Source organism: Primulina tabacum, unplaced genomic scaffold (assembly GCF_025594145.1).
Source record: "Primulina tabacum isolate GXHZ01 unplaced genomic scaffold, ASM2559414v2 Contig434, whole genome shotgun sequence".
Taxonomy (NCBI): domain Eukaryota; kingdom Viridiplantae; phylum Streptophyta; class Magnoliopsida; order Lamiales; family Gesneriaceae; genus Primulina; species Primulina tabacum.
Window position 1 is genome coordinate 68,954 of NW_027459747.1, and position 27,809 is coordinate 96,762.

Below are 27,809 nucleotides of genomic sequence, written 5' to 3' on the forward strand. Positions count from 1 at the left end.
AAAGAAATTCTCCAAGAAAGAGGCAACTCTTTCATAGAAGAAATGGAAAAAGAAACGAAAAGAGAAGGTGGAAAACTAATGAAAATGTACCACCATGCCCGCTATGTGTCCACTAACTCTCCTGCGTTGTCAAAAATCATTACCAGTCCTCCTTTCTTTCACCAGGCGCCTGAAACCTGTGCTCAAACCACGATGCTAAAAGGTTTACCATTTTATATTATAAAATAACAATACCGGAGAAAACAATGCTTCGTTCAGTAGGGGGGACGTGTGTGGGAAAAGTCTGTCAGGTGGGGTTAATTAATTTAAGAGCAGAAATGTGAATGAGTGAACGAATGGGCAATGGCTGCATGCACAGGCATCTGTCGGGAGGGATGGGAGTCAGGCATTACCGCCGCACACTCCTGCAGCCAGGTTTCTGCCTAAATGCACGCCAACCTTTTTGGCCACTGATCTATATATATATATATCACCCAGGCTTCGTAAATAGTTTCATAATATTATATTAAGAAACCTTTTTCTTCAATTTTAAATTATTTTTATATGAATAAATATAATTATTATACATTATCATTTTCCAAATGAGTGAGGTAGTCATGATATTGATTCTAACCAAAGTCGAGCACTCCCAATTACACGACGTTGTTTTGAAAAAAAAAATTCTACCGGTGAAGCTTTAACTTGCTGTAGAATTGATTTTGGAGCTGGTTTAGATCCAAGTTTGATCACATCGAGCTCAAATAGTTCTTATATAAATATTTCAAACTTGAATATATGTAAAGAAAAAATTGTATTTTTGGTCTTATATCTTTTTTTTTTCATTCTTGATTCTATATGTATAATCAGTTTTAGGTATGTGTCTTTCTTTCTTTTTTAAAATATAATTTAGGCATTTTCATTGGATTTTAACATGATATTGTAAGATGGTTCAAGTCGGTAAACATAGCGACGGTTTTAATTTAAAAATTGCGACAGTTTTATTTACCGTCACTAAATATGCATGTCATGAATCAAATGAAATTGGACGCCCATTTTCACAGCGTGTAATAATATGCATGTCGTAAACAATAATATTGACGGTGTGCGATTAATGTACGCCGTTAATGTCTACACACGATTTTTTTTTAATTTTTTGTAATATTAACAGCGCACATAAACATGTACGCTGTTAATAATTGTAAGGCTCGAGATTATATCATTTTAATCCGAAATTATTTAATTTACGAATTTTGGAATGATGAATTAGATTCCACGATTTTTTTAATTAATTAGGATTGAAATGGAATTAAAAAGAGTTTTGAGGACCAAATTGCAAATAGTGAAGAATTCAGGGTCTAAAGTGCAATATTGGCTTGAGTGGGACACTTGGCATACCATGCTTGCTTGAGATATATATTCTCATCTCCCTCGGCATCTACAGGAAGAAAGAGTCGAGACTTTCCAGAAAATTTCTCTCAAGCTTCATTTGATACTAGAATTGTGATTTTGCATGTACCGTGATCCGATTTTTAATCCGAACACAGTTCTGTGATCCTCTCGTCAACGGCTACAACAGGACGTAAGTTTTATTGATTTCTGACATGATTTGAAATTAGGAGATTAAAAGAATTAGATATGATTCATATAAGGTGTTCTTGCGATATCAGTAATCGTATATTTGAAGTCAGATCGAAGAACAGACCGTTTATGCAATTGTTATGATTTTTCAGATATTGGATTGAAATTATTCAAATTTCTACGATCATGGATTATTTTGACTATTGGTTATGATTTGTAATTGATATCTGTTGATATTGTACTGATGGGGATATCGGGATTGTGCCGTTAAACCGTTGATTTGAATTAGATTCAAATTGATCAGATTCAGTATTGAATTGAGAATGGAATGTTGATATTATTATTCTCGATATGTCATTTCAGATTGACAGAGACAGTCTTGAATTCAGAACTTCCAATTCTTTAGATCGAGATTACGAAAGAAAGGTATAAGTTAATGGGGTAGTGGGAGATCGACTCAACTAGGATATACTTGAGTTTCCCTAAATCACATACTTATTGTTGTTATATGCATTGATTTGATTTTATATGTTGTTCTATTGATTTATAGGAAGCATGTATTAGACGAGTATTAGACGAGTGATCTTGTGACAGAAGTGCCTGATAGTGGTGGGATCGCCACGGGCACATTGCACGATGTCACAAGATAGTGTATTGGCAATAGTGCCACAGTCTGTGACGGATAGGTCAAGACACTGGATGTTTGGTTATATCGACGTGGATAGAATCGGAGTTTCTTCTATTACTGTTGGTCGATATAGGAATGCCAACGTCTGGAAACTGGGATCCCTAGACTATGATTGAGTCTAGTCTGAGTCGTAGAGTCACGAGCATTGTCGACAGTTTTATATTGATTATGTTTCAGATTTTGATACATATTGCTGTTATATGTCCATGCTTTTATGTGTATTATATATATGATTGCATGTTCGTTGATTTATACTGGGATTATATTCTCACCGGAATTATCCGGCTGTTGTCGTGTTTGTATGTGTGCATGACAACAGGTGGGACAAGATCAGGGTCGAGGAGATGACGAGAGATCATGAATAGAGTGGAGACCACGGACTTTGACGTTGCTGTAGATAGGGTTTGGACACGTGATAGCTAGTTGTTGAACCTGAGTTTTGAATGATTGTATATAGTATCAAACTTGTGCTTGAATACTGATATGTATATTAGAATGATTTTCATTACGTTCCGCGTTTAAAAAAAAATTAGACTATGTTTATTATAATTGATTAAATTGTCCCAATATTGATTATGAACTTGATTAGCGTCTGAATCCTCACAATAATACTATTAACAACGTGTCTTTATTGTGTATTGTTAATAGTGCGCTGCGAAAAGCTATTTTTTTTTTTATAGTGTTATCAAATCTAGATAAATATAAATTACCAACATACAAATTTGAAATGGAATTTCATTTTAATAAAATAATTGGAGACATCCTAACCTAGTATCTGCCACTAATTTTGGAAGGACTAAATACCAACTTTGGTCGTGTAGATTCCCCACATTCATCTCGATTTCCACCACGCCCCCTACCCCTGCCAATAACTTCCTACACTAAATATAATTTGAACGTGAATTTAATTTAATTTAATAAATGTGGGAGTTAAATTAAATTAAGAAACATGTTTTTATATTAAAATAAAAACGCTTATTATATTCAAATTAGCGATTTTAACATTTTATTTATTCCTTATTAGTAATGATAAATAAAAATTTCTAAAAAAATAATATAACATAGACTAAATCATTTATTTTTTTCAACGAAACACTCGTTTTCGCTACATTTTTTTTCTATATTTTGAGTAAATCAGCATATCAACATAGTAACCTGTAAAACATTTCGATCAAGTAAATTGTACTTATTAGTTATGTGTAACAAACTCAACTGAGAAGACAGAAACAATAGGATTGGATCACAAGACCTTTTAATCAATATAATAAAGGCAAAAACTTGTGTGAGACGGTCTCATGAGTCGTATTGTGTGAGACGGATCTCTTATTTGGGTCATCCATAAAAAAATATTATTTCTATGCTAAAAGTATTATCGTTAGGATTGAACCGTTTCACGGGTAAAGATTCGTGAAATCGTCTCACAAGAGATATGTCAGACTAAATCATTAACTTGGTGCTATAATCCATCGCCACTCTTTAAATTAACCGCCCCTTAGCTTGCAATTACATCACCACAAGTAACCAACTCCTAAACCGGCGAAGAGCGGCAAATTCTCCATTAATAAACCTCGAGGAAAGGTGAAAAGAAGAACGAAAATTTGATCGTGATCTCTGTTTCTTTTCATCTTTGACTTGTTCTGCGTAAATAGGCTTGTGGGATTCAAATTTAGAAATCAGACAAGACGGGTCTACCGCTGTGGATGTTGGGTCTCAATGAGGAGCTGTTACGGGCCGACATGAACAGGCTGCTCAATTTACTCTTCCACCAGGTCTATTTTCCTTGTTGACTCATCGTCAAAATCTATTCTTTCTTGGGTTCAGTATACATGTATGATTGAACTGTATTCAAAAAATCTTGATGTTTGTCAGGGTGTGTTGGACGAGCAGTTCTTGCAGTTGCAACAGCTGCAAGATGAATCGTCTCCGGACTTCGTTTCTGAGGTGGTCAACATATATTTTCACGAGACGGAGAAACTCTTGAGAAACCTCAGAGAGTTGCTGTACGTATTAATTCGATCCTTTGTTGTCATTTGATTCTTGAATGTGGGTTTGTGTAAATTATGGTTTCTGTGTGTGTGTGTGTGTTTAGGGTGGATATAGAGTTGTTGGATTACAAGAAAATAGGAATCCATTTGAATCAGCTGGTGGGGAGCAGTTCCAGCATTGGTGCCAAAAGAGTTCGAAATGTGTGCGTCGCCTTCCGTGCCATTTCCCAGCAAAATAACAGACCCGGGTTGTTCCCTCTTTGTGCATTAGAAAACACTCCTATTATTACAAGTATCATCTACCAGAATTATACATGTCTTTGCATTTTTCTTACCATGAAAGATTGTGTTCCACTAGAGTTCACTTTCTTTTTTGGCAACTACGTACGTTGTCAGAAAGAACTGATTCATTGATTTGGTATTGCCAGCTGTTTGAGAGCATTGGAAATTTTGGAACACGAGTACTGCTACCTCAAGAGCAAACTGCATGAACTGTTTCAGATTGAACAGCACAGAATCCTGGCATCAGCAATCAGATACCCCATGCAGCCAAATAACCCTACAACTTAACTCACAAAGATCACTCAGCAGGAGACATGCATTTTAATACCTAGGGAAAAAGTGTTGAAGCGATCTCCTAAGAATCAATAAAAAGATATCCCACATTAATTAGTTTCTTTAAAATAGCCTCTTTCTAATGTTTGCATCGAGGGATTCTTTACCACAGATTCAAGTATCGAGTGTTCGAATTGTAACATCAGAAAAATCAAAACATTAATGACTTCTCTTTAATCAGTAGTGTGTAATAAGTCAAAAACTTGTGTGACCCTGTCTCACGGGTCGTATTTTGTGAGATGGATCTCTTATTTGGGTCATCCATGAAAAATATTACTTTTTATGCCAAGAGTATTACTTTTTATTGTGAATACACTACAAGAAATTTTTAAATCAACAACACACATACGACAACGGTTTTAACTAAAATCGTTGTTAATAAACTTTTTAACAACGGTTTTAGTTAAAACCGTTGTCGTAGAGCGTTTTTTTAAGCAAAAGACAACGATTTTATGAAAACCGTTGTCTTTTGACCCCTCAAAAGACAACGGTTTTTAGGGTCAATGACAACGGTTCTATAAAACCGTTGTCTTTGAGCATTTATGACAACGGTTCTGTGAACTGTTATTTATTAGCGTGTTTTTTAGACAATCGACAATGGTTTGTGTAAGCTGTTGACATATTTAGCGACGGTTTTTGCAAAATCGTCGCCATATTTGGCGACGGTTAAATCAAAACCGTCGCTATTTTAAAATTGCGACGGTTAAAGAAAACAGTCGCATGTTTTCACTTAGCGACAATTTTACTAAACCCGTCGCTAATATTAGCGACTGTTAAAGCCTTACCGTCGCTAAATTTAGCGACGGTTATAATTCAAACCGTCGCAAAATTTAAATTTTGCAAAAACCGCCATAATTAGCGACTGTTTTATCATTAAAACGACGGTTTAAACAAATAACCGTCGAAAAATATTCTATAAATACCGCCCCTTTCGATCCATTTTCTTACCCCCACCTCACAACACTTAAAATTTTTCTCTCTTACACAATTTTACCACTTCACAACACTTAAAATTTTTTTTCTCTTACACAATTTTACCACTTCACAACACTTAAAATTTTCATCTCTTACACGATTTTAGTTTCGATATAATGTAATTTTTTTCATTTAATTTTTGGTAAATTTTTAAGTGTTAGTTAAGATCAGGAATTATGTTATCATAGTAGTATTGTAAGTTTTTTTAGATTTATTAATTTATTAAAAGTAATTTTTTTTAATTTATCGAAAATATTAGCGACAGACATCATGATACAACCGTCGCTAAGGTAGGGACGGAATGCATAAGCAAAACGGTTTTTTATTTCCGTCGCTACATTTGTAGGCAACAGTTTTGTAATCCGTCGCTAAATAGCGACGGTTTTACATAAATTCGTCGGTAATTTTGTAGGCGACAAATTGTAGCTACAACAACGGAAAAAAACCGTTGTCTTTGAGCGCACCCTTTAACAACATGGGCTTTAACAACAGTTTTAAAAGACCTATGACAACGGTGAAAAACCTTTGTCGTAGATCTTTTTCTTGTAGTGATATTGGTAGGGTTGACCGGTCTCACAGTTAAAGATTCGTGAAATCGTCTCATAAGAGACTTACTCGTATAATAAATGCCATTTGCGTCAGAAGTATTGTTACAATTGTATATATTAAAATAATAAAAAGTGTCTTATAAACTCAAGAGATTATACCACCTAACAGACAACTCATTTAGGAGATAGGTTTCTTGTGTTTATAACCTAAAAGTATTATCATTCCTCGCTCTATGGAGATGATATATTTCTTGTACTGTTTATAACCTAAAAGTATTCTCATTCATCGCTCTATGATATGGTCAAATGTTAGTCCTTGAATCATTAACATATATGTCAATTTTTATAAAAATACAGAGATTTATTCATGATTTTAGCATAGACTAACTCTTATTATTGTGCGGCAAAGTATCAATCAATAACGACGGAAATCAGGGATCCAAACTTCAAATTACGTGCGAGAAAATCTAAAGTTAGCCGTATTTAATTTGTTGTTAGGGACTAATCCATTATCCTAATTGATGAAAAACAAGCATCAAGATTCAAGAATACTCGAGATTTGCGGTGTTTCATTTTCAATATATGAGCTCTATATCCACTCACGGCAGCTGCAAATTTCTATTTTGTTGAAACTTTTTTATAATAAATTGTACGATGAGAGAATAAATTATGTGTACTAGCTTTGATTTTTAATAAGTTTTTTTAGATTTTTGACATAAATTTAATTGTTCGTGTAAAAAAAATAAGGAGCTAAAAAATTGTAAGATGAGATAATAAGTTATCAATACTAGCTCTCATGTGCACGCGTTGAAATTTGAACTTGAAATTTTGAATTTTTCTGATTTTTAAAAATTTTTTAAATTTTTTTAATATATATCATTTTAGCTGCGCATATAAGAAAAGGCAAAAACTTGTGTGAGACGATCTCACGGATCGTATTTTGTGAGACGGATATCTTATTTTGGTCATCCATAAAAAAGTATCACTTTTTATGCTAAGAGTATTATTTTTTATTGTGAATATCGATAAGGTTGACCTATCTCTCACAGATAAAGATTCGTGAGACCGTCACATGAAAATTTACTCACAAGAAAAAGGAAATGGGAGTCTAAAAACTGAAAAGAGGCACGAAATTCTAAAAATTATATCAAGACAAGATTTTTGTTTCTACTATTACTAAAATATTATATAGTATAGATATATAGATAATATGAAGATAATAAATTGAGAGATAAAAAAACTACTCCAATAATTAAAATAAAATTAAAAATTAAAAACAGTAATGTCTATCTTTTACACAAAATGATAAGAGTTCTGAGCTGAATTATAGAAGAGACGAAAGCTCAAAATTGACTGCACACCACGAATCTGTGAAATTATGTGATGCATCAGTGTTGAAACTAAGGTTTGTTCATATAATAATTTCAAATAGAATACAAAAAAAAATAAGTCTCTTGTGAGACGATCTCACGAACGGGTCAATCCTGTAGGACCGAGTGCTTACCGCTTTACCAAAAGCTATAGCTAGTAGTAATGGTGCAAGTCAAATCTTTTAAACCGCACAGCAGCTCAAGCACCACGGTTCGATCGCTCTACCAAACATGGACAATTATTGCACCCAACAATCTCCCTCCCAATAATTGCACTCCTTGCAATCAATGAGAATCGAACCTGTGACCTTGGCTCTGATACCAATTATAGGACCGAGTGCTTACCGCTTTACCAACAGCTATGGCTAGTAGTAATGGTGCAACTCAAATTATTTAAACCGCACAGCAGCTCAAGCACCACGGTTCGATCGCTCTACCAAACAGAGACAATTATTGCACCCAACAAATCCTACCTATATTTACAATAAAAAGTAATACTCTTAACATAAAAATTAATATTTTTTTATGAATGATCCAAATAAAATATTTGACTCACGAAATTGATCCGTAAAACCGTCAGAAGAGTTTTTGTGTAAAAAAAAGTTTTCGGACTGCCAAATTTTCGGCGGAAAAACTGATACAGATGGATGAATGGTTGGTTGGTCAATGCATTAATTATGCCTCGCCACCCACTGAACAAATGAACGTTTCCTAAAAGATGACATCAAATCATAATTAATTTAAACTTAATCACTTATTAACGATTATTTGAGATTATAATGAAACATATTAAACAAGTTCCGCTTCTTACCATTAATAAAAATAAGGTGAAATAATTTCTTCTGTTAAGTTGTTCTCTTGCGATTTTATTCTGTTACATACTCAAATTCTAGTCTTAGTCATGTATGTTTATTTTTTTTGGAAATTTTGATGAGAAAATCCCCGACTCACCGGAGTTTGATGATTTGACATCAGAATTTGCCCGTGTGACAAAAAAATTGAGGATCTTTCAAATTGGGGTTGAGAAATGTTGATTTGGAGAAGAATATGCTCTTGAATCACTTTGAAGTATTTCTTGAAAGATCCTAGATTTTTTTTGTCACACAGACAAGCTTCGACGTCAAATCATCAAACTCAAACCAGCATTGTTTTTAAGGCCAAAATTGCCAAAAATATAAACATACATGACTAAAACTATAATTTGACTATATAGACGACAAAAATCGCAAGAGTATAAACATAACGGACCGAAAAAAATATTTTTTTCCTAAACATAACTTAATACTTTATATATCATGGAGTAACTACGTTTCAAACCGATCTTAATATTGAAAGTTTTCAATAATCTATGGTTGTGTTTGAATTGAAAGCTTTGGATTTTAAGAATTATTTGAGTTGAAAATTTGAAATGACTTCTTATTGAAATAATTTTGAAATTCATTGCAAAGACCCGAAAAATTAAAATTCGGGATTTACAATATTTTTTCAAGTGAATTTGCTTACACTAACCAATAAATTTGTTGTTATGAATTTAAAATCCGTAATTTCAAATCCAATCCAAATGCAACATTATGTTATTATTATTATTGGAACGAACTAGTTCCTTTTTTCTTCTTCTTTTTCTTTTTGCTTTACTTGGATTCGAAGTCACTCATTTTTTCGTGGCAACACTCTCGTCAATTCAGATTTAAAAATCTATTGGATATTATTAACTCCTAATTTTTCTGAATGAATATTAATGATAATGATCGAGTTAAATTTTTTTTCAAGTATACTATATCATATTTACTGTATCATAATTACATAGGAGAAAAGGCAAAAACTTATGTGTAGAACCCGTAAATCAGTAGACGTATAAGCCATGCATAATTCTAGATGTTTAAAATTTAGTTGACTTCATTGCATGATTATTTTAAATGCATTTGTTTGAAGTTAATTATTTTATTATTTCAGTTCAGTAGCTTGATTTTTAGCATTTCAGTTATTTCATTGAGGCCGGACTGGAGTTGGAGTTTTGAAATAGAATTTAAGATTTGAGAAATATTTCCAAAAGTTAATTTAGCTAGCAAGTAAGTTCATTTAAGTTAAAAAGAAGTTTAAGGAATTATTTAAGTTAGTTGAGGATTTAATTTAATTATTTGAGGTGATTAAGAAATGAGCTCATTTAAGTTACTTAATTAAGGGTTTTATTCAATAAATTATTTGAGGGATTAGTGAGGCTTTTAAGAGTTATTAATTATCAACTAGATAGCAATATTTCCCCTTCATTTTATTTGTAGATTTTCGGCCACACCCCTAGAAGAACAAACTAGGACTTGCCAACTCACCTTTGACACATTCTTGGTTGATTAGCATGCTAATTCTTTTAGCTATTTTTCCACCTTAATTAATTAATACTAGACCACTATCCTAACCCTTGATTGGCATGATAAAATCGGCCACTATACTCTAGAATCACCCAAGAGATCATTTGATAGCAATTCAAATTCAAAATTCAAATGCATGAAGACTTGGTCTTGATATGATCCTTATATCTTGCACCATCCTCCTCACCACTCATAACCACTCCATCACACTCCCTCCCCACCGAAATCAGACCCCTTTTCAGTAGAAAAAACGTGAGTAATAGCTAGGGATAAAGGGAGAAAAATCGAGAACTAGAAAGAACAAGAGAAGCGCTCCACCTCCTCCGTGCCGCGTCGTTGTGGTTTCGCTCGTTTCTATTTCAAACGATAACCAGGCATGTCTAGATCTCTTTCAAACCTCAATCAAGTCATATTATTAATTATTTTTCAGTACGTGATCAGATTTTATCATTTCAAAAACCGAAATTTTCAGCAAAACAAGAAAGAAAATTTTGCACAGATTTTGTTGACTTTCATGCTTCACGTTTGGGTATGTTCCTTTTTGATTTCAGGGATGGATCGTTCCAGGGGCTCGAGGCTACATATAGACATGTACTAGGACATGTTAGGGCCATGATAGATCGTGAGTTTCAGTTCCATACATGCTGGAACGAGCACATGACAGCAACCTCCCCATTAGTGCAGAATCTTGTTCGAAAAAAAAAAAAAAAATCAGTTTGTTGTCATGGAGGAAGGATCTGATCTTGGCTGCCCCAAGGGCCTATAGCCATGGTTGGATCACTCCCCTAGCAAGTCTAAGACGTGACTAAGTCGCCCTTTTGGTGGCTTGGTCCATGGCTCCTCGGTTTTAATAAAAACATCACAACAGCCCCATGTCCCTTCGGCCCCTTCAAATTTCAGCATATGCATTTCGGTTTTGGGTTGCTTGGTATGGATCTTGGTTGGCCTATAGCCCATAGCCACGGTTCATACCATGCTCTTAGATGTCTAGATCGTGCCATGGTCAATCAAATGGCCACTGGAACGACGCAAGACATCGATCAAAGCAAAACACTACACACGCATGCACGTTGGTTCTCGGTTGGAGTTTCGGTTGAGTTATGGTGTGACGTGGATTGTGGCTGGCCTAGGGCCCTTAGCCATGGTTCAAATCACTCCTTGGGATGTTTGTAAGAGTCTCTTGTCGGTGGTTCACGCCTCCAATGGCCGGTAGTCTCGAAAACAACACAAGTTACGCAATGGTACAGTTGCTGGAATTTTACAGCAAGTTGCGGTGTCGGTTCGGTGGCTCGTTCGAGTTCTCGGTTGGCTTTTAGCCTATGGCCTTGGACTAGACAGTGTCCCTTTGAGTTGGTAAGGTCGTGTTTTTGACCGTTCGTGATTCGGATCATTTTTGAGGTCGTACGAGAATTTACGGTGCGATGTGCCAAATTGACTTTCGAAAGAGCGTTTCATGTTTTGGCCTCCATTTCACCTAGATTTCGACCCTCATCATTTTAGGAGCATTAGTTCATAATTTTAAACGTATTTTAATCATGACTATAAGTCGGTTCAGTGTTGGTTCGGGTTGGTTCGGAGTCATGATTAAATACGAAGTCGGTAGACGTAATTGTCGCATTTTCAAACGTAAATTGCATAGTTGGTCAAGTTTAAGCTATTGCATATTCTTCACGACAGTTAGGTTGCAGCGAGCCTGGGGACGATCCAATCCAATCCAGTTGGTAAAATTACATGATTTTTCATTATGCCAATTAATTATATTACGTGCATGAAAATAGAAAATACTTATTTTTTTGAGATTTATGCGATATGGCTTGTGGTCAATTCACCATTATGGGAGCATTATTTTATACAGTCGTCAGTGACCGCTCAGTTCAGTTTGGTACCACCCGGTCGCCAGTGACCGGCCAGCTCAGTTCAGTTTGATACTCCCCGGTAGCCAGTTACCGATCAGTTCAGTTCGGTGCAGGGACCACAGGCGTAGACCATAATCTCAACAGAAAATTTTTACCAGTTATTTCAGTACAGGGCTCCAAGGAGCAAACATTTTTACTATGATTTCAGTTCAGTTATGCACGTATTATAATTGCTTAGTACAAGTTATTTTCAGTATGCCTCATGACATGATATTTTATCCCATGCACATTTTACTTCAGTATTTACTCGTTACCTACGATATTTGCATGCTGAGTCTTTAGGCTCACTAGACTTGATTGTTGTAGGTACTGATGAGGCCAGGGCCGAGGGCGGGGACCAGTGAGCCAGCTTGGGTCGGCAGTAATGGCACCCGAGGACCTCAGTTTCAGCACTTGCCACTTTTTATGTTCAGACATTTTATCAGCTGTTGAATATTTTTAAATTGTTATTTTCGGCAAACTTTATTTTCTTCCGCTGCTATATTTTAAACATTGAACTTGAGTTATCAGTTGATTTTATGAATGAGGCACTCCATTTATTTTTAAAAAGAAAATTTTTAATTTTCCGCAAATTTTCAAGCAAGGAGTTCTAGGGTCTTTTGCAGTTGGTATCAGAGCGGTGGTTCTGTATAGGGTTACACTACTACTGACCACGAAAAGCTCACGAAGCCACGCCTTCGGTCTGTAAGTTTTACAGTTCAGCATTTTATTTATAGCATGAATTATTTTGACAGCATGCTTCCATGAAATAATTTCAACCAGATTTTCAGCATTTCAGTGTTCATTTAAAATAAATTATGGAATTATGCATGTTAGTTACGTATGGGTTATGTTTGGAACAGTATGCCCCCTAGACGTCAAGTAGGACGCCCGAGAGGTAGTGGCGAACACCGTCGAGAGGACGATGACGATCAGAGACAAGAGAGGCAGACACCTCCTCCTCCTCCACCTCCACCACCGCCCCCACCTGATATGAGTGCCCAGATGCTAGCTGGGATGACACAGTTCTTCGCACGGTTTGAGGAGAACAATGCGGTGGTGACTAGGCCAACAGGGCCAGAGGCTGTTTACGAGCGATTCATGAAGATGCGTCCAAAGGAGTTTTCTGGGACATCTGACCCCATGATTGCCGAGGGATGGATCAAATCCCTCGAGGTTATCTTCGAGTTTATGGAGCTGGGAGACGCAGACCGAGTCCGATGTGCCACCTATCTGTTCACTGGAGACGCCCGCTTATGGTGGGAAGGAGCGTCAGTAGCCCTGACCTTGGCTACACTTTCATGGACATGCTTCACGGAGGTTTTCTACTCCAAATATTTTGCCGAGGAAGTGCGAACCTGGTTGACCACTGAGTTCATGAGCCTGAGACAGGGAGACATGACGGTTACGGAGTTCATCCGTAAGTTCGAGAGGGGCTGTCATTTTGTGCCCCTGATCGCGAATGATGCCAAAGCCAAGTTGATGCATTTCCTGGTGGGTCTACGGCCGATCTTGCGCCGGGATGTTAGGGTGTCTGACCCTGCTACTTATGAGATTGCTGTCTCCAAGGCCCTAGCCGCAGAGCAGGATCTGCGGGATATCGAGAGGGATCGCCAGGGCAAGCGCCCAGTTCAGGTACCACACCGCCCTCCTCCTCATCAGCATCAGCAGCATAACAAGAGGCCTTTTCATGGACCGCCTAGAAACAGAGGCCAGCAGCAGCAGCAGCAGCAGCGGGGACGCCCAGCCCCGAGGACTTATGAGCACCCAGTCTGTCCCAAGTGCTCACGCCGCCATCCTGGAGCATGTATGTCTGGCTCAGGAAAGTGTTTTAAGTGTGGAAGTCCAGACCACATGTTGCTGCAGTGCCCTCAGAGGAATCTGCCTACCCAAGGCAGAGTTTTTGCTCTCCATGCCGCGGAAACCAACCCGGAGACTATGTTGTTGACATGTACCTTTAAACTTTAAGTTATTATTTGAATTTCCGTGTTTTGTGAATAAGGATTAAGATTGAACTTAGAACTGTGATAGGATTGCATGCTCTACTCAGTAGTATTTTGGAGATTTAAGTTAGAAGAACTTTGACCATTGCATGTCTATAAGTTTAGTTCTTGTAGCTACTGAATTCAACTTAGAGCTTCGCTCTTTCAGGGAGAATTTTTATATCTGGTTCCGCTACAAAGGCCTTGATAGATTCAGGAGCCACTCACTCGTTTATTTCGGAGGTCTTTGCAAACTTTCTCAAGATCAAGACCATTGGGCTAGACATAGCCTTTTCAGTAGTGTTGCCGTCAGGCGAGGAGATGGCATCCACCAATGTTATCCGAGATATAGACCTTGAGCTGCACGGTAATCTTGTTTATGCGGATCTGATTGTGCTACCGATGCCGGAATTTGACATCATCCTAGGGATGGACTGGCTATTGAGGAACAGAGTGTTGATAGACTTCCAGCGGAGATCTGTTCTTGTCCGACCGCCTGGAATGGAGCAGTTCTTATTTGAGCCGGACAGGTACTTTCCTTTACCGCGCATTATTCCTTATGTTCAGGCCAGGAAGCTCATGCATAGAGGGTGTCAGGCATTTCTAGCGACCTTTTTATCTGTCCCCGAGGAACCCAGCCAGTCAGCCTCAGATGTTCCGATTGTCAGAGATTTCTTAGACTTTTTTCCCGAAGATGTCTCTGGTATGCCACCCGAGAGAGAGGTGGAGTTTTCCATTGAGCTTATGCCAGGTACGGCTCCGATATCCAAAGCGCCGTACCGACTAGCACCGACAGAGATGGCAGAGCTTAAGAAGCAGATTCAGGAACTTCTCGACAAGGAGTTCATTCGCCCGAGCTCTTCACCATGGGGCGCGCCGGTCTTATTTGTGAAAAAGAAGGATGGCTCGATGAGGCTTTGCATTGACTATCGGGAGTTGAACAGGGTTACAGTGAAGAATAAATACCCACTTCCGAGGATTGAGGATCTGTTTGACCAGTTGCAGGGAGCTTCGATTTTCTCCAAGATTGATCTGCGCTCTGGTTATCACCAGTTGAGGGTGAGAGATGCTGATGTTTCCAAGACTGCTTTTAGGACTCGTTATGGCCACTACGAGTTCCTTGTGATGCCGTTCGGACTGACGAATGCGCCAGCGATCTTCATGGATCTCATGAATCGCGTATTTCAGCCATACCTCGACCAGTTTGTGATAGTGTTCATAGATGACATTCTCGTCTACTCCAAGAGTCGGGAGGAGCACAGCAGACATCTGACCACAGTGTTGCAGACATTGCAGAAGCACAAATTATTCGCAAAGTTCAGTAAATGCGAATTCTGGTTAGAGAAGGTGGCGTTCTTAGGCCACATCGTTTCTAGCAGTGGTATTGAGGTAGACCCAGCAAAAGTTGCAGCAGTCAGAGATTGGGTTGTGCCTCAGAATGCATCAGAGATCCGCAGTTTTCTTGGGTTGGCAGGATATTACAGGAAGTTCATTCAGGGATTCTCATCCATTGCCGTTCCACTCACAGCACTGACCAAGAAGAATGTGAAATTTGTTTGGAGCGAGGAGTGTCAGAAGAGCTTCGATACTTTGAAGCAAGCTCTTATCTCAGCACCAGTTTTGGCCGTGCCGTCAGGGTCCGGTGAGTTTGTACTGTATACCGATGCTTCGAAGCTCGGTCTTGGCGCCGTATTGATGCAGCATGGGAAGGTAATAGCTTATGCTTCTAGACAGTTGAAGACTCATGAGAAGAACTACCCTACCCATGATCTAGAATTGGCGGCCGTAGTTTTTGCCTTGAAGATTTGGAGGCATTATCTGTATGGAGAGAAATGCCAGATCTTTACCGACAACAAGAGCCTCAAGTATTTCTTTAAGCAAAAGGAGCTGAACATGCGTCAGAGGCGTTGGTTGGAGCTTGTGAAAGACTACGATTGTGACATTAGCTACCACCCGGGTAAAGCTAATGTAGTTGCGGATGCATTGAGCAGAAAAGTCGCAGTGATGGCTCATTTGACGATTCAGAAACCTCTTCAGTTTGAGATACAGAGGTTTGATCTCGAGACTTATCCTCGAGGTAGAGATCCTCGTCTATCTACCTTGACCATTCAGTCTTCTCTTTTGGACCGTATTCGCAGTGGTCAGGCAGCAGATGAGCAGTTAGCACAGTGGAAGAAGAGAGATGAAGCCAAGGGCAGTGTCTTGTATACAATCAGCGACGGTATTGTGAGATACCGAGATAGGATATGGGTTCCTAGCAGTGATTCTATCCGAGCAGACATCTTATCAGAGGCCCATACGTCCCCGTACTCCATTCACCCTGGGAGTACGAAGATGTACAAAGATCTGCAGCTATTGTATTGGTGGCCAGGGATGAAGAAGGACACCAGGCGTTTTGTATCCGAGTGCCTGACTTGACAGTTAGTGAAGGCCGAGCATCAGAGACCAGCAGGTTTGCTCAAGCCTCTTCCTATTCCCGAGTGGAAGTGAGAGAACATTATCATGGATTTTGTGACTGGTTTGCCGAAGTCAGCCAGAGGATCGAATGCCATCTGGGTGATTGTAGATCGTCTTACCAAATCAGCGCACTTCTTGCCTATTAAGACGACTTTCACCATGGTTCAGTATGCAGAGTTGTATAACCGGTAGATAGTCCGACTTCATGGTATTCCAGTTTCTATCGTATCCGACAGAGATCCCAGATTCACTTCCTCATTTTGGAAGAGTTTGCATTTGACTTTGGGTACGAAGTTGCTGTTTAGCACAGCTTTCCATCCGCAGACGGATGGGCAGTCGGAGCGAGTTATTCAGATTTTGGAGGATCTTCTTCGCGCTTGCGTCATCGATTTCTCAGGGAGTTGGGAGACGAACTTGCCACTGGTTGAGTTCACCTATAACAACAGTTTCCAGTCGTCTATAGGTATGGCTCCGTATGAAGCACTGTATGGCCGCAAGTGTAGATCTCCTGTTCATTGGGATGAGGTAGGAGAGAGAGCAGAGTTGGGTCCAGAGATTGTCCAGCAGGCAGCAGAGGTAGTAGTCAAGATCCGTGATAGGATGAGGACTGCTCAGAGCCGACAGAAGAGTTATGCCGATCAGCGGAGGAGAGATTTAGAGTTTGCAGTGGGCGATCATGTCTTTGTGAAAGTGGCACCTATGAAGGGTGTCATGAGGTTTGGCAAGAAAGGGAAGCTCAGTCCGAGATTCATTGGACCGTTTGAGATCCTTGACAGAGTTGGGACGCTAGCTTATCGTGTGGCTCTTCCGTCGAATCTGGCCGGAGTACACAATGTTTTTCACGTCTCCATGCTGAGGAAGTATATGGAAAATCCTTCGCATGTGCTGAATTTCGAGCCGTTGCAGCTTACTCCAAACTTGTCTTATGAGGAGAGACCGGTGCAGATCCTAGACCGGCAGGAGAAGAAACTTCGGAACAAGTTGGTTAAGCGAGTCAAAGTCAAATGGCTCAACCATTCTGAGGAGGAAGCTACGTGGGAGTCTGAGCCGGAGATGAGAGATCGATACCCCGAGTTATTCGGTGAGTTCTAATTTCGAGGACGAAATTTATTTTTAAGGGGGGAAGGATTGTAGAACCCGTAAATCAGTAGACGTATAAGCCATGCATAATTCTAGATTTTTAAAATTTAGTTGACTTCATTGCATGATTATTTTAAATGCATTTGTTTGAAGTTAATTATTTTATTATTTCAGTTCAGTAGCTTGATTTTTAGCATTTCAGTTATTTCATTGAGGCCGGACTGGAGTTGGAGTTTTGAGATAGAATTTAAGATTTGAAAAATATTTCCAAAAGTTAATTTAGCTAGCAAGTAAGTTCATTTAAGTTAAAAAGAAGTTTAAGGAATTATTTAAGTTAGTTGAGGATTTAATTTAATTATTTGAAGTGATTAAGAAATGAGCTCATTTAAGTTACTTAATTAAGAGTTTTATTCAATAAATTATTTGAGGGATTAGTGAGGCTTTTAAGAGTTATTAATTATCAACTAGATAGCAATATTTCCCCTTCATTTTATTTGTAGATTTTCGGCCACACCCCTAGAAGAACAAACTAGGACTTGCCAACTCACCTTTGACCCATTCTTGGTTGATTAGCATGCTAATTCTTTTAGCTATTTTTCCACCTTAATTAATTAATACTAGACCACTATCCTAACCCTTGATTGGTATGATAAAATCGGCCACTATACTCTAGAATCACCCAAGAGATCATTTGATAGCAATTCAAATTCAAAATTCAAATGCATGAAGACTTGGTCTTGATATGATCCTTATATCTTGCACCATCCTCCTCACCCCTCATAACCACTCCATCACACTCCCTCCCCACCGAAATCAGACCCCTTTTCAGTAGAAAAAACGTGAGTAATAGCTAGGGAGAAAGGGAGAAAAATCGAGAACTAGAAAGAACAAGAGAAGCGCTCCACCTCCTCCGTGCCGCGTCGTTGTGGTTTCGCTCGTTTCTATTTCAAACGATAACCAGGCATGTCTAGATCTCTTTCAAACCTCAATCAAGTCATATTATTAATTATTTTTCAGTACATGATCAGATTTTATCATTTCAAAAACCGAAATTTTCAGCAAAACAAGAAAGAAAATTCTGCACAGATTTTGTCGACTTTCATGCTTCACGTTTGGGTATGTTCCTTTTTGATTTCAGGGATGGATCGTTCCAGGGGCTCGAGGCTACATATAGACATGTACTAGGACATGTTAGGGCCATGATAGATCGTGAGTTTCAGTTCCATACATGCTGGAACGAGCACATGACAGCAACCTCCCCATTAGTGCAGAATCTTGTTCGAAAAAAAAAAAAAAAATTCAGTTTGTTGTCATGGAGGAAGGATCTGATCTTGGCTGCCCCAAGGGCCTATAGCCATTGTTGGATCACTCCCCTAGCAAGTCTAAGACGTGACTAAGTCGCCCTTTTGGTGGCTTGGTCCATGGCTCCTCAGTTTTAATAAAAACATCACAACAGCCCCATGTCCCTTCGGCCCCTTCAAATTTCAGCATATGTATTTCGGTTTTGGGTTGCTTGGTATGGATCTTGGTTGGCCTATGGCCCATAGCCACGGTTCATACCATGCTCTCAGATGTCTAGATCGTGCCATGGTCAATCAAATGGCCACTGGAACGATGCAAGACATCGATCAAAGCAAAACACTACACACGCATGCACGTTGGTTCTCGGTTGGAGTTTCGGTTGAGTTATGGTGTGACGCAGATTGTGGCTGGCCTAGGGCCCTTAGCCATGGTTCAAATCACTACTTGGGATGTTGGTAAGAGTCTCTGGTCCGTGGTTCACGCCTCCAATGGCCGGTAGTCTCGAAAACAACACAAGTTACGCAATGGTACAGTTGCTGGAATTTTACAGCAAGTTGCGGTGTTGGTTCGGTGGCTCGTTCGAGTTCTCGGTTGGCTTTTAGCCTATGGCCTTGGACTGGACAATGCCCCTTTGAGTTGGGAAGGTCTTGTTTTTGACCGTTCGTGATTCGGATCATTTTTGAGGTCGTACGAGAATTTACGGTGCGATGTGCCAAATTGACTCTCGAAAGAGCGTTTCATGTTTTGGCCTCTATTTCACCTAGATTTCGACCCTCATCATTTTAGGAGCATTAGTTCATAATTTTAAACGTATTTTAATCATGACTATAAGTCGGTTCAGTGTTGGTTCGGGTTGGTTCGGAGTCATGATTAAATACGAAGTCGGTAGACGTAATTGTCGCATTTTCAAACGTAAATTGCATAGTTGGTCAAGTTTAAGCTATTGCATATTCTTCACGACAGTTAGGTTGCAGCGAGCCTGGGGACGATCCAATCCAATCCAGTTGGTAAAATTACATGATTTTTCATTATGCCAATTAATTATATTACGTGCATGAAAATAGAAAATACTTATTTTTTTGAGATTTATGCGATATGGCTTGTGGTCAATTCACTATTATGGGAGCATTATTTTATACGGTCGCCAGTGACCGCTCAGTTCAGTTTGGTACCACCCGGTCGCCAGTGACCCGCCAGCTCAGTTCAGTTTGATACTCCTCGGTAGCCAGTTACCGATCAGTTCAGTTCAGTGCAGGGGCCACAGGCGTAGACCATAATCTCAACAGAAAATTTTTATCAGTTAAAACTGTACAGGGCTCCAAGGAGCAAACATTTTTACTATGATTTCAGTTCAGTTATGCACGTATTATAATTGCTCAGTACAAGTTATTTTCAGTATGCCTCATGACATGATATTTTATCCCATGCACATTTTACTTCAGTATTGACTCGTTACCTACGATATTTGCATGCTGAGTCTTTAGGCTCACTAGACTTGATTGTTGTAGGTACTGATGAGGTCAGGGCCGAGGGCGGGGACCAGTGAGCCAGCTTGGGTCGGCAGTAGTGGCAACCGAGGACCTCAGTTTCAGCACTTGGCACTTTTTATGCTCAGACATTTTATCAGCTGTTGAATATTTTTAAATTGTTATTTTCGGCAAACTTTATTTTCTTCCGCTGCTATATTTTAAACATTGAACTTGAGTTATCAGTTGATTTTATGAATGAGGCACTCCATTTATTTTTAAAAAAAAAATTTTTAAGACAGTATCACGAGTCGTATTTTGTGAGACAAATCTTTTATTTGGATTATTCATGAAAAATATTATTTTTTATGCTAGGAGTATTACTTTTTATTGTTAATATCGGTAGGGTTGAGTCGTCTCACAGATAAAGATTCGTGAGTAAAGAAAAATAGGTGGACAGAAACCATGTTCTCAAAATTTAATAATTTTTCCCTCAAGCTGATATCCTAATTTCCGAACAAACAAAATTTGTTTTAATATGTTATGATTTACAATGAATGTTCAAGATATAATATATATATATATATATATATAATCATCATATCCTTACAAAAAAAATACTCAATTCAGGTCCATTATTACCATCTGGACTCAACATGTATAGCGTCTCTGAATCCTTGGATCCCACCACTCTCTCGAAATGAGCCCGCATGTACGCCATCTCCCCGTCGGGTCCCTCCACCTCCGACTTCCCCGGAAGAACCCCCGCTCCCATGGACACCGCCTTCAGCACCTCCATCACATGCAAGTCCTCCTCCGTAGCCTCCCGCTTCACGCCGTACCCAATCTTCTTCCCGTTGCAAAACATCGTCCACAGAGGCTCATCCACAAGCTTCGTCTTGTCTTTCTCCGACCGTTTCTCGCATTCCAAGGCGATGCGCACCATCCCCAAACTCATCTCCTTCTGCAGAACCTGGGTCTGCATTGCCAGCTCCAACACCAGCATAGGTAGAATTCGGGGGTTCTCTTGAATGGAGAGGCTGACACGGCCTTTACGGTATCCGAAGAGGGTCCCGGTGACTCTAACTCCAGCGGCGGCGCCATGTGTTTCTGGGAGGCGGCCGCCTGGAAGGGAGGGGAGTTTGCAGACAGGGGTTATGATGGGGAAAGATCGGAAGACGGAGCGGAAGACGCGGAATACTTTGACTGGCTTGGTTTTCTTCTTGGAAGAGGGCTGAAGGAGAGTTAAAGCCTGGGGCGGTGGTGCCGCGGAGGAAGAGGAGGAGGACGAGGTCGGCGTCTGTGGTGGAGTTTGATCTCCCATGTCACGGGACCTGAAGGAGGATGATCCCAACCATGAGATGAATGCTAATGAATTTTTACATCAGGGAAGAAAATGAAACTTGTTACTTTGTTTCTTGATTTTTCCAAGAAATTCGGAGTTAGATCGAGGAAGGATCCACAACTGATCGAGTTTATGGTTACTATGCTTTTGATATATGTCCTCTATTTCTGCGTATGTGACATGCATGGTTCAATTTTACAAAAAACGAGAGAATCAATTTAGTCGTATAATTAAGTCGTCATGTTTAATTTTTTGTTTTCTGACTTGTTAAATTTGTGTTTTAGTATTATAATTTTACATTTTATTGGTTTCGATTTTATTTACTTTAACGTTGATCTGACGTCAGAAAATATTGATATGTCACGTTTCCGCGAAACAAGACTATAAAATAGGGATGTCAATTTTTTTCGCTTGAGAAACAAAAAATGAGAGTGGGGGTTCCCCACATTTTTCAGGTTTGGAGTTAAAAATCTCCTAAATAATTAGTATAACCCTCCAAAAAATTTGATTTGTTTGTCAAAATTTAAATTAATAAAATATAAATATATATATGCAATAATAATAATAGTAAACATTTACAATAAAATTCTTAAAATAGTGGTTACCATATTATTTCCTAACAATATTTTTTCCCATATATTATATTTAAGATCACATCAAAATATAAGTGATACAATGTTATTATAATTGTTTCTTATTGATATTAGACAATATTTTTCAATAAGCCCAAAAATATCAGCCTTGCATTAACTTTTTACATTTTTATTATTGTATGGTTTACACCATGAAGTTTCAATCATCAGGTTTATTATCGGTTTTCCTTCAATTATGGTCCTTTTGGCATTCGACCCGGAATTTACCGTAAGTTTTCATAACTACCGACTTATTTGTATATATTGAGCCATATTGTGGATCTCACATATATAAAACATATTGTTCTGTACATTAGAATTCTGAAATGTTATTAGTTCTTGAATGATTATCGATCAACTACTTACTCATTGAATGACTGAATGACTAGAGTCCTGGACAACGATCAATGTACGAGATTGCTAGTCCATTGGAAAATGTGATTTTCGCGCGAAAAATGAGTTAAATGAACAATTAAACCCGAGTATATGGTTATTTGAATACGTGACTCCGGTCTGAAAATATTATTTCACATTGACTCGTTAATGATCGATTGCACGTAATCTTATTTGAATACATGAGAAAAGGTGTTGCATGAAATGTTGGTGGGAGCCAACTCTCTATCCTACAATGTTAACTCCATATTACTTAATAATCAGTGCATTTCACTTGATAAGATATTTTTTTAACGATATGTTATTATAGATATATGTCATCTCATATTGAATTATTGCACTGCGATATTTCCATTTGATTTGTTATAACTGTATACAAGCTCAATTTATTTTCTTACTTAGTTCTCGAAGACTTAACTCTTTATTTTCTTTCTATCTATTAAATATTCATATACAGAATTTCAGGACTCTGAATAAGATGAAAATTGAGAAAATAAAAATGTACTTTACAAGACCATAACATTTATGATAAATTAATATTACAGAGACCAACGAATCTCAAGGTTTAGTATTGTATTTAGTATCCTTATGGGCCGATTTAGCCTATTCAGATCGTGCTAGGAATTTGAGATGCTCCCGAAATGATTACGGGGTGTATTCAACCTTGAAAATTTAATTATTTTTATTGACTTTTGTAGAGTTTAAAAGTCTAGAGGTATTGAACATAGGCTTTTATAAACTCTATAAAAGTTTTGTGGTATCCAAATTAGATTTTTCTAGAGTCACGAAAAGTATAGTGGTATTCAAACTTGACTTTTTAAAAATCTATAAAAATCTATAGGTATCCAATATTTCCATAGATTTACAATGATTCTAATATAATTCTCTATGTACAAACCTTAAAACTCTAGGTACAACTATAAAAACTCAAAAATTGTCTTCTACTCACCCTAGAGATTTTGGTAGACTTTTAATAGAATAAAAAGACGGCATTTTCTCATTCTCACCCATATATCTCTCTTTCTCACTCAAAAGACGGTGTTTTCTCCTCTCTAAAGACAAATCGAGAGTTTCTCCAAATTTCAAAGGTATGAATCTTTTCTTGAATCGTTATTGATTTGATAAAAAAATATATTATGATTTCTATATATTCAAATCATGGTGAGTTGATGGATTTTCCACGATTCTGAGAGAAAAAAAGATGGCTCCATTTGAAAGAACACTTGAGAAGCTTTGTGGTCGTTGGTATCTGTTATGGCAATTCATATGTTACAATTGTTTTCATAAAATACTTACATACATCTATTGCTAGATAAATTAAAATTAAGCTACCATTTTTAATTCAATAATTTTAATAATATTTCAACAATTTCATAAGGAAAAGAATAGCTTTCGTCAAAATTAGTTATAATTGAGAAAGTAGTACAATTATTTTGAATAGCAGTTGAAATAATATATTTATTTGTCAAACACAGTGTGCTTAGCGCAAAGCGACAGTATAAAGATTTCATATTTTCATCTTATAGGTTAGGATCACCAAAAGACCAAATAAATAAAAATAAGTAAAATTACCTTGGGAAAAAAGAAAAGAAAAAAAAAAGCTATTTTTACTGTAAATAGACCAATTCACGAACCTACTAATTTTTTTTTGGTAAATTCTTTCATTTATGCTTTTTGTATTTTTTTTTTGTTTTTGTTAAATTTTTGTTGTGAGTATATAAAAACTTGAACTTGAAGGCGTTTCTTTATTCTTTTTCTTTTATTTTTTTTATGAAATAGAATTACATTGAACTTGTTAGTCCTTATTGTTTGATTGTTTGTATCACACTTTATCATTGTCTCTATATCTTTTTACTTATTTTGGTCAATATCTAGTAAAATGTATGTGCTTGTTTGCTTCTTATCACCGTATATTTTATATCTTATGCATACTCAAGTAATACTTACAATGGGAGATTCACAAGCAAAATATAATGTGTGGACGACTGAAGAGAGTAATGAATTGCTAAAAATCATGGTTGATGGCGCAATACGAGGATGACGTGATAAGAATGGAGTATTTAACAAGAAAACTGTGGAGAAAAAAATACTTCCTGCTCTAAACGAAAAACTTGAATGTGAAAAGACTATTACACAATATCAAATTCGTTTAAAGTGGTTCAAACAACGATACAACAATTATTGTAAGCTTATACGTCATAACTCTGGTTTTGGATGGGATTCCGTGACAAAGAAATTCACTGCTAAAGATGAAGTATGGGATGATTATTTCAAGGTAAAAGTCTTTGAGTTAAAATAATAAATTTATATTTATAATTGGAATTATAACTAGTTTTAACAATTGTTGTTTTTTGTTCTTTACCAGTCTCATCCTAAACATGAACATTATCGGACAGACACTTTTGAGGATTATGAAGATTTGAGAATTGCGGTCGGGACTGGAACTGCTACTGGAAAATACTCAATTGGACTAGGAGATGATACTGATGCAAGAACATTTGATATAGAAGAAAATAGGGAAACTAATTTATTAGATGATTATGTCTTTGATTATGATAGTGGTGAATTCGTGCAAAGTGACAAACAAGAATCTTCACACCAGCTTCCATTTTTTGAAGACTCTGCTTTACCATTATCCCCTCAGCCCAGAAGTTCAGAGGTTCCACCAACTACAAAAAAACGAAATAGGACTGAGTTTGAAGCAAAATCAAGCACATTCAAAAATACAGACCCAAATTATATATGTGAAATATCTCACACTCTTGAGAAAGTAGTTTCTAAGATAGAATTAATAGGGAATGCATGTGATACTTGTTGGGATGCTATCAAAGAGATCCCAAATTTGGATAATCGTACTCGATACAAAGTGCTTGATTTACTTAACACCAGATCAAAGAAGATGGATTTCTTGAAAATGACAATTGAAGAGCGTTCGGGATGGATAGACTATAAATTAAATGAATGAGTATTTTTAGGGACATGATCAATAATGAATTATATTGTGATTTAATTTCTGGACATATTCATTTTATTTGTTTTCTGATTGTGGATTTTTGGATTATTTATATAAATTTTGAGTTTTACATGGAATGATGTTCAATAAATTCATAGACTTATTTTATTCTAATTCCTTGTCTGATATCAGGTGGTTCATTAAAATGTCATATATCAACGTACACGATGTAGAAGATCAAATGGAAGAAGAGGAATTCGAAGAAAAATTACATGAAACTTTTAGGTATTTGTTGAGGGAAATTCTTGGGATTCTCTATGTGCTAACTTAGCATATAACTAACATGAATGACGAACGTGTCCATCGTCCCTTAAATAGACGACCAATAACTTCATGTGGATACGATTATATCCATAAAATATTAAAAGAGGATCCAACAAACTTTCGAGAAATTTATAGAATGTACCATGACGTATTTTTAAAAATGTGCAACATCCTTAGAGAAAAACACTATTGCAAGATACAAGATATATTTGTATTGAAGAAATGCTTGCCATGTTTTTAATTAATGTTGGTCAAAATACTCGATATTGCTTGATTCGTAAAATATTCGGTCGATCACAATGCAATACTAGCCAAAACTTCAACAAAGTGTTGAGAGCATTGAATAGAATTGCAGCAGATATGATGGTCAAACCTGGATCTGGAGTTCCAGAAAAAAAAAAGAGAGAGTACAAGATTTTATCCTTATTTTAAAGTAAGTGATTAAATTCTTTTTAGTTGTTATTATTATAAGTACCACAATTTTTATTATGTTTTTCTTATTGTAGGATTGCATTGGGGCTATTGATGGCACTCATATTCCAGCAATAGTGTTTGGGCATGATACTAACAGTTATCGTAATCGTCACAGGACAATTTTTCAAAATGTTTTAGCAGCTTGTAACTTTGATTTAGAATTTATTTATGTGTTCAGTGGGTGGGAGGGATCTGCCCATGATTCAAACATATTGGCAGATGCTTTATCAAGAAATAACGGGCTTAAAGTGTCACAAGGTATGTTTTTTGTTCTATATGCTATACATCTAAAATTTTTGTAATTTTTCAAGATTATATATGTTATTCATTGGTTACTTGATTCTACAATTAATGTTCGATAGGTAAAATTTTTTTATTGGATTGTGGATATGCAAATAGACGTCAATTCTTGCCTCTTTTTAGAGGTGTTCGTTATCATCTCCAAGAATTCACTGGCCAAGGTCGTCACCCTGAAGATACAAAAGAGTTGTTCAATCTTCATCATGCCTCTTTGAGAAACGTCATTGAAAGGATATTCGGTATATTTAAATCGCGGTTCAAAATATTCAAAACTGCTCATCCATTTCCATATACAACACAGGCGGAGCTTGTATTGGCTTGTGCCGGATTGCACAATTTTCTTCGAAAGGAGTGTCGGTCTGATGAATTTCCAGCTGAACCAGAGAATGAAGTTCCACAACCTTCATCAAAACAAATTTACGAGGATAAAAACTTTGATCAAATATTTGGCACTGAAGAACAACAACGAACAAATGCAAATGCATGGAGAGATACTATAGCAAACAGAATATGGAGTGACGTTGATCATATTCACAATAACGAACCTTAGATTTTTTTCATAAAAAACTGCTTATAATTTATCAAATTTCATAATGTTTTGATTAGCTATTTATCTATATTGATTAAATTTATTTATATATGCTTATAAAATAAAATTTTATTGATTAATTATTTATGCATGTTGAATAGACACGGTGATTGAAATTTTAATTTTGTTAAATTGAATTGTGATTTTTTTCATATATTAAATATATTTACTTTTTAAATAAGTAAATTTATTTCAAAGTGAAGATGTTATTTATGTTAAATAATTACTAGTTCGAAGAAATAATATATATTGAAATTTTGATTTTGTTAAATTGAATAGTAATTTTTTTTAAAAAAGTCTACAAAAGTCTACAAATATCTATCAAAATGTTGCAAAAAGTCTACAAAAGTCCATGAAATTCTGTTTACAAATCTGTGAGATTCTACAAAAGTCAATAAAAATCTACCAAATCCATGGAAATCTATCATTTAAAAAAAATCATTGAAAGTCATTAAATATCTACATTGAATACAGCCCATTACATCTCCTTTATCCTTTGTTTCTTAGATTGTG

At 37.0% G+C, this 27,809-nt stretch overlaps 3 protein-coding genes across 3 annotated transcripts; 2 read left to right on the forward strand and 1 right to left on the reverse strand.

Moving 5' to 3' along the window:
* The first annotated feature begins 3,720 nt into the window (after window positions 1-3,720).
* LOC142534237 (pseudo histidine-containing phosphotransfer protein 6-like) lies at window positions 3,721-4,991 on the forward strand. Its single transcript, XM_075641172.1, has 4 exons — window positions 3,721-4,014; window positions 4,115-4,245; window positions 4,335-4,478; window positions 4,659-4,991. Exons 1-4 carry the CDS (start codon window positions 3,946-3,948, stop codon window positions 4,798-4,800), a joined length of 486 nt encoding a protein of 161 aa, XP_075497287.1. The 5' UTR covers window positions 3,721-3,945; the 3' UTR covers window positions 4,801-4,991.
* Window positions 4,992-20,828: 15,837 nt separating this feature from the next.
* Window positions 20,829-21,834, reverse strand: LOC142534236 (protein MIZU-KUSSEI 1-like). Its single transcript, XM_075641171.1, has one exon. The coding sequence runs from the start codon at window positions 21,608-21,610 to the stop codon at window positions 20,885-20,887; it is 726 nt and encodes a 241-aa protein (XP_075497286.1). The 5' UTR covers window positions 21,611-21,834; the 3' UTR covers window positions 20,829-20,884.
* A 2,843-nt stretch (window positions 21,835-24,677) lies between these two features.
* LOC142534234 (uncharacterized) lies at window positions 24,678-27,257 on the forward strand. Its single transcript, XM_075641169.1, has 5 exons — window positions 24,678-24,698; window positions 24,812-24,931; window positions 25,022-25,315; window positions 26,440-26,665; window positions 26,770-27,257. Exons 1-5 carry the CDS (start codon window positions 24,678-24,680, stop codon window positions 27,255-27,257), a joined length of 1,149 nt encoding a protein of 382 aa, XP_075497284.1.
* Window positions 27,258-27,809: the final 552 nt, after the last annotated feature.

Coding starts and splice junctions, on each gene's coding strand:
- LOC142534236 (XM_075641171.1), bottom strand. CDS start 21,610: ATGGGAGATCAAACTCCACCACAGACGCCGACCTCGTCCTCCTCCTCT.
- LOC142534237 (XM_075641172.1), top strand. CDS start 3,946: ATGTTGGGTCTCAATGAGGAGCTGTTACGGGCCGACATGAACAGGCTG. Junction 4,246..4,334: donor AGAAACCTCAGAGAGTTGCT/GTACGTATTAAT, acceptor GTGTGTGTTTAG/GGTGGATATAGAGTTGTTGG. Junction 4,479..4,658: donor CAGCAAAATAACAGACCCGG/GTTGTTCCCTCT, acceptor TGGTATTGCCAG/CTGTTTGAGAGCATTGGAAA.
- LOC142534234 (XM_075641169.1), top strand. CDS start 24,678: ATGGCGCAATACGAGGATGAC. Junction 24,699..24,811: donor TGGCGCAATACGAGGATGAC/GTGATAAGAATG, acceptor ATTCGTTTAAAG/TGGTTCAAACAACGATACAA. Junction 24,932..25,021: donor TATGGGATGATTATTTCAAG/GTAAAAGTCTTT, acceptor GTTCTTTACCAG/TCTCATCCTAAACATGAACA.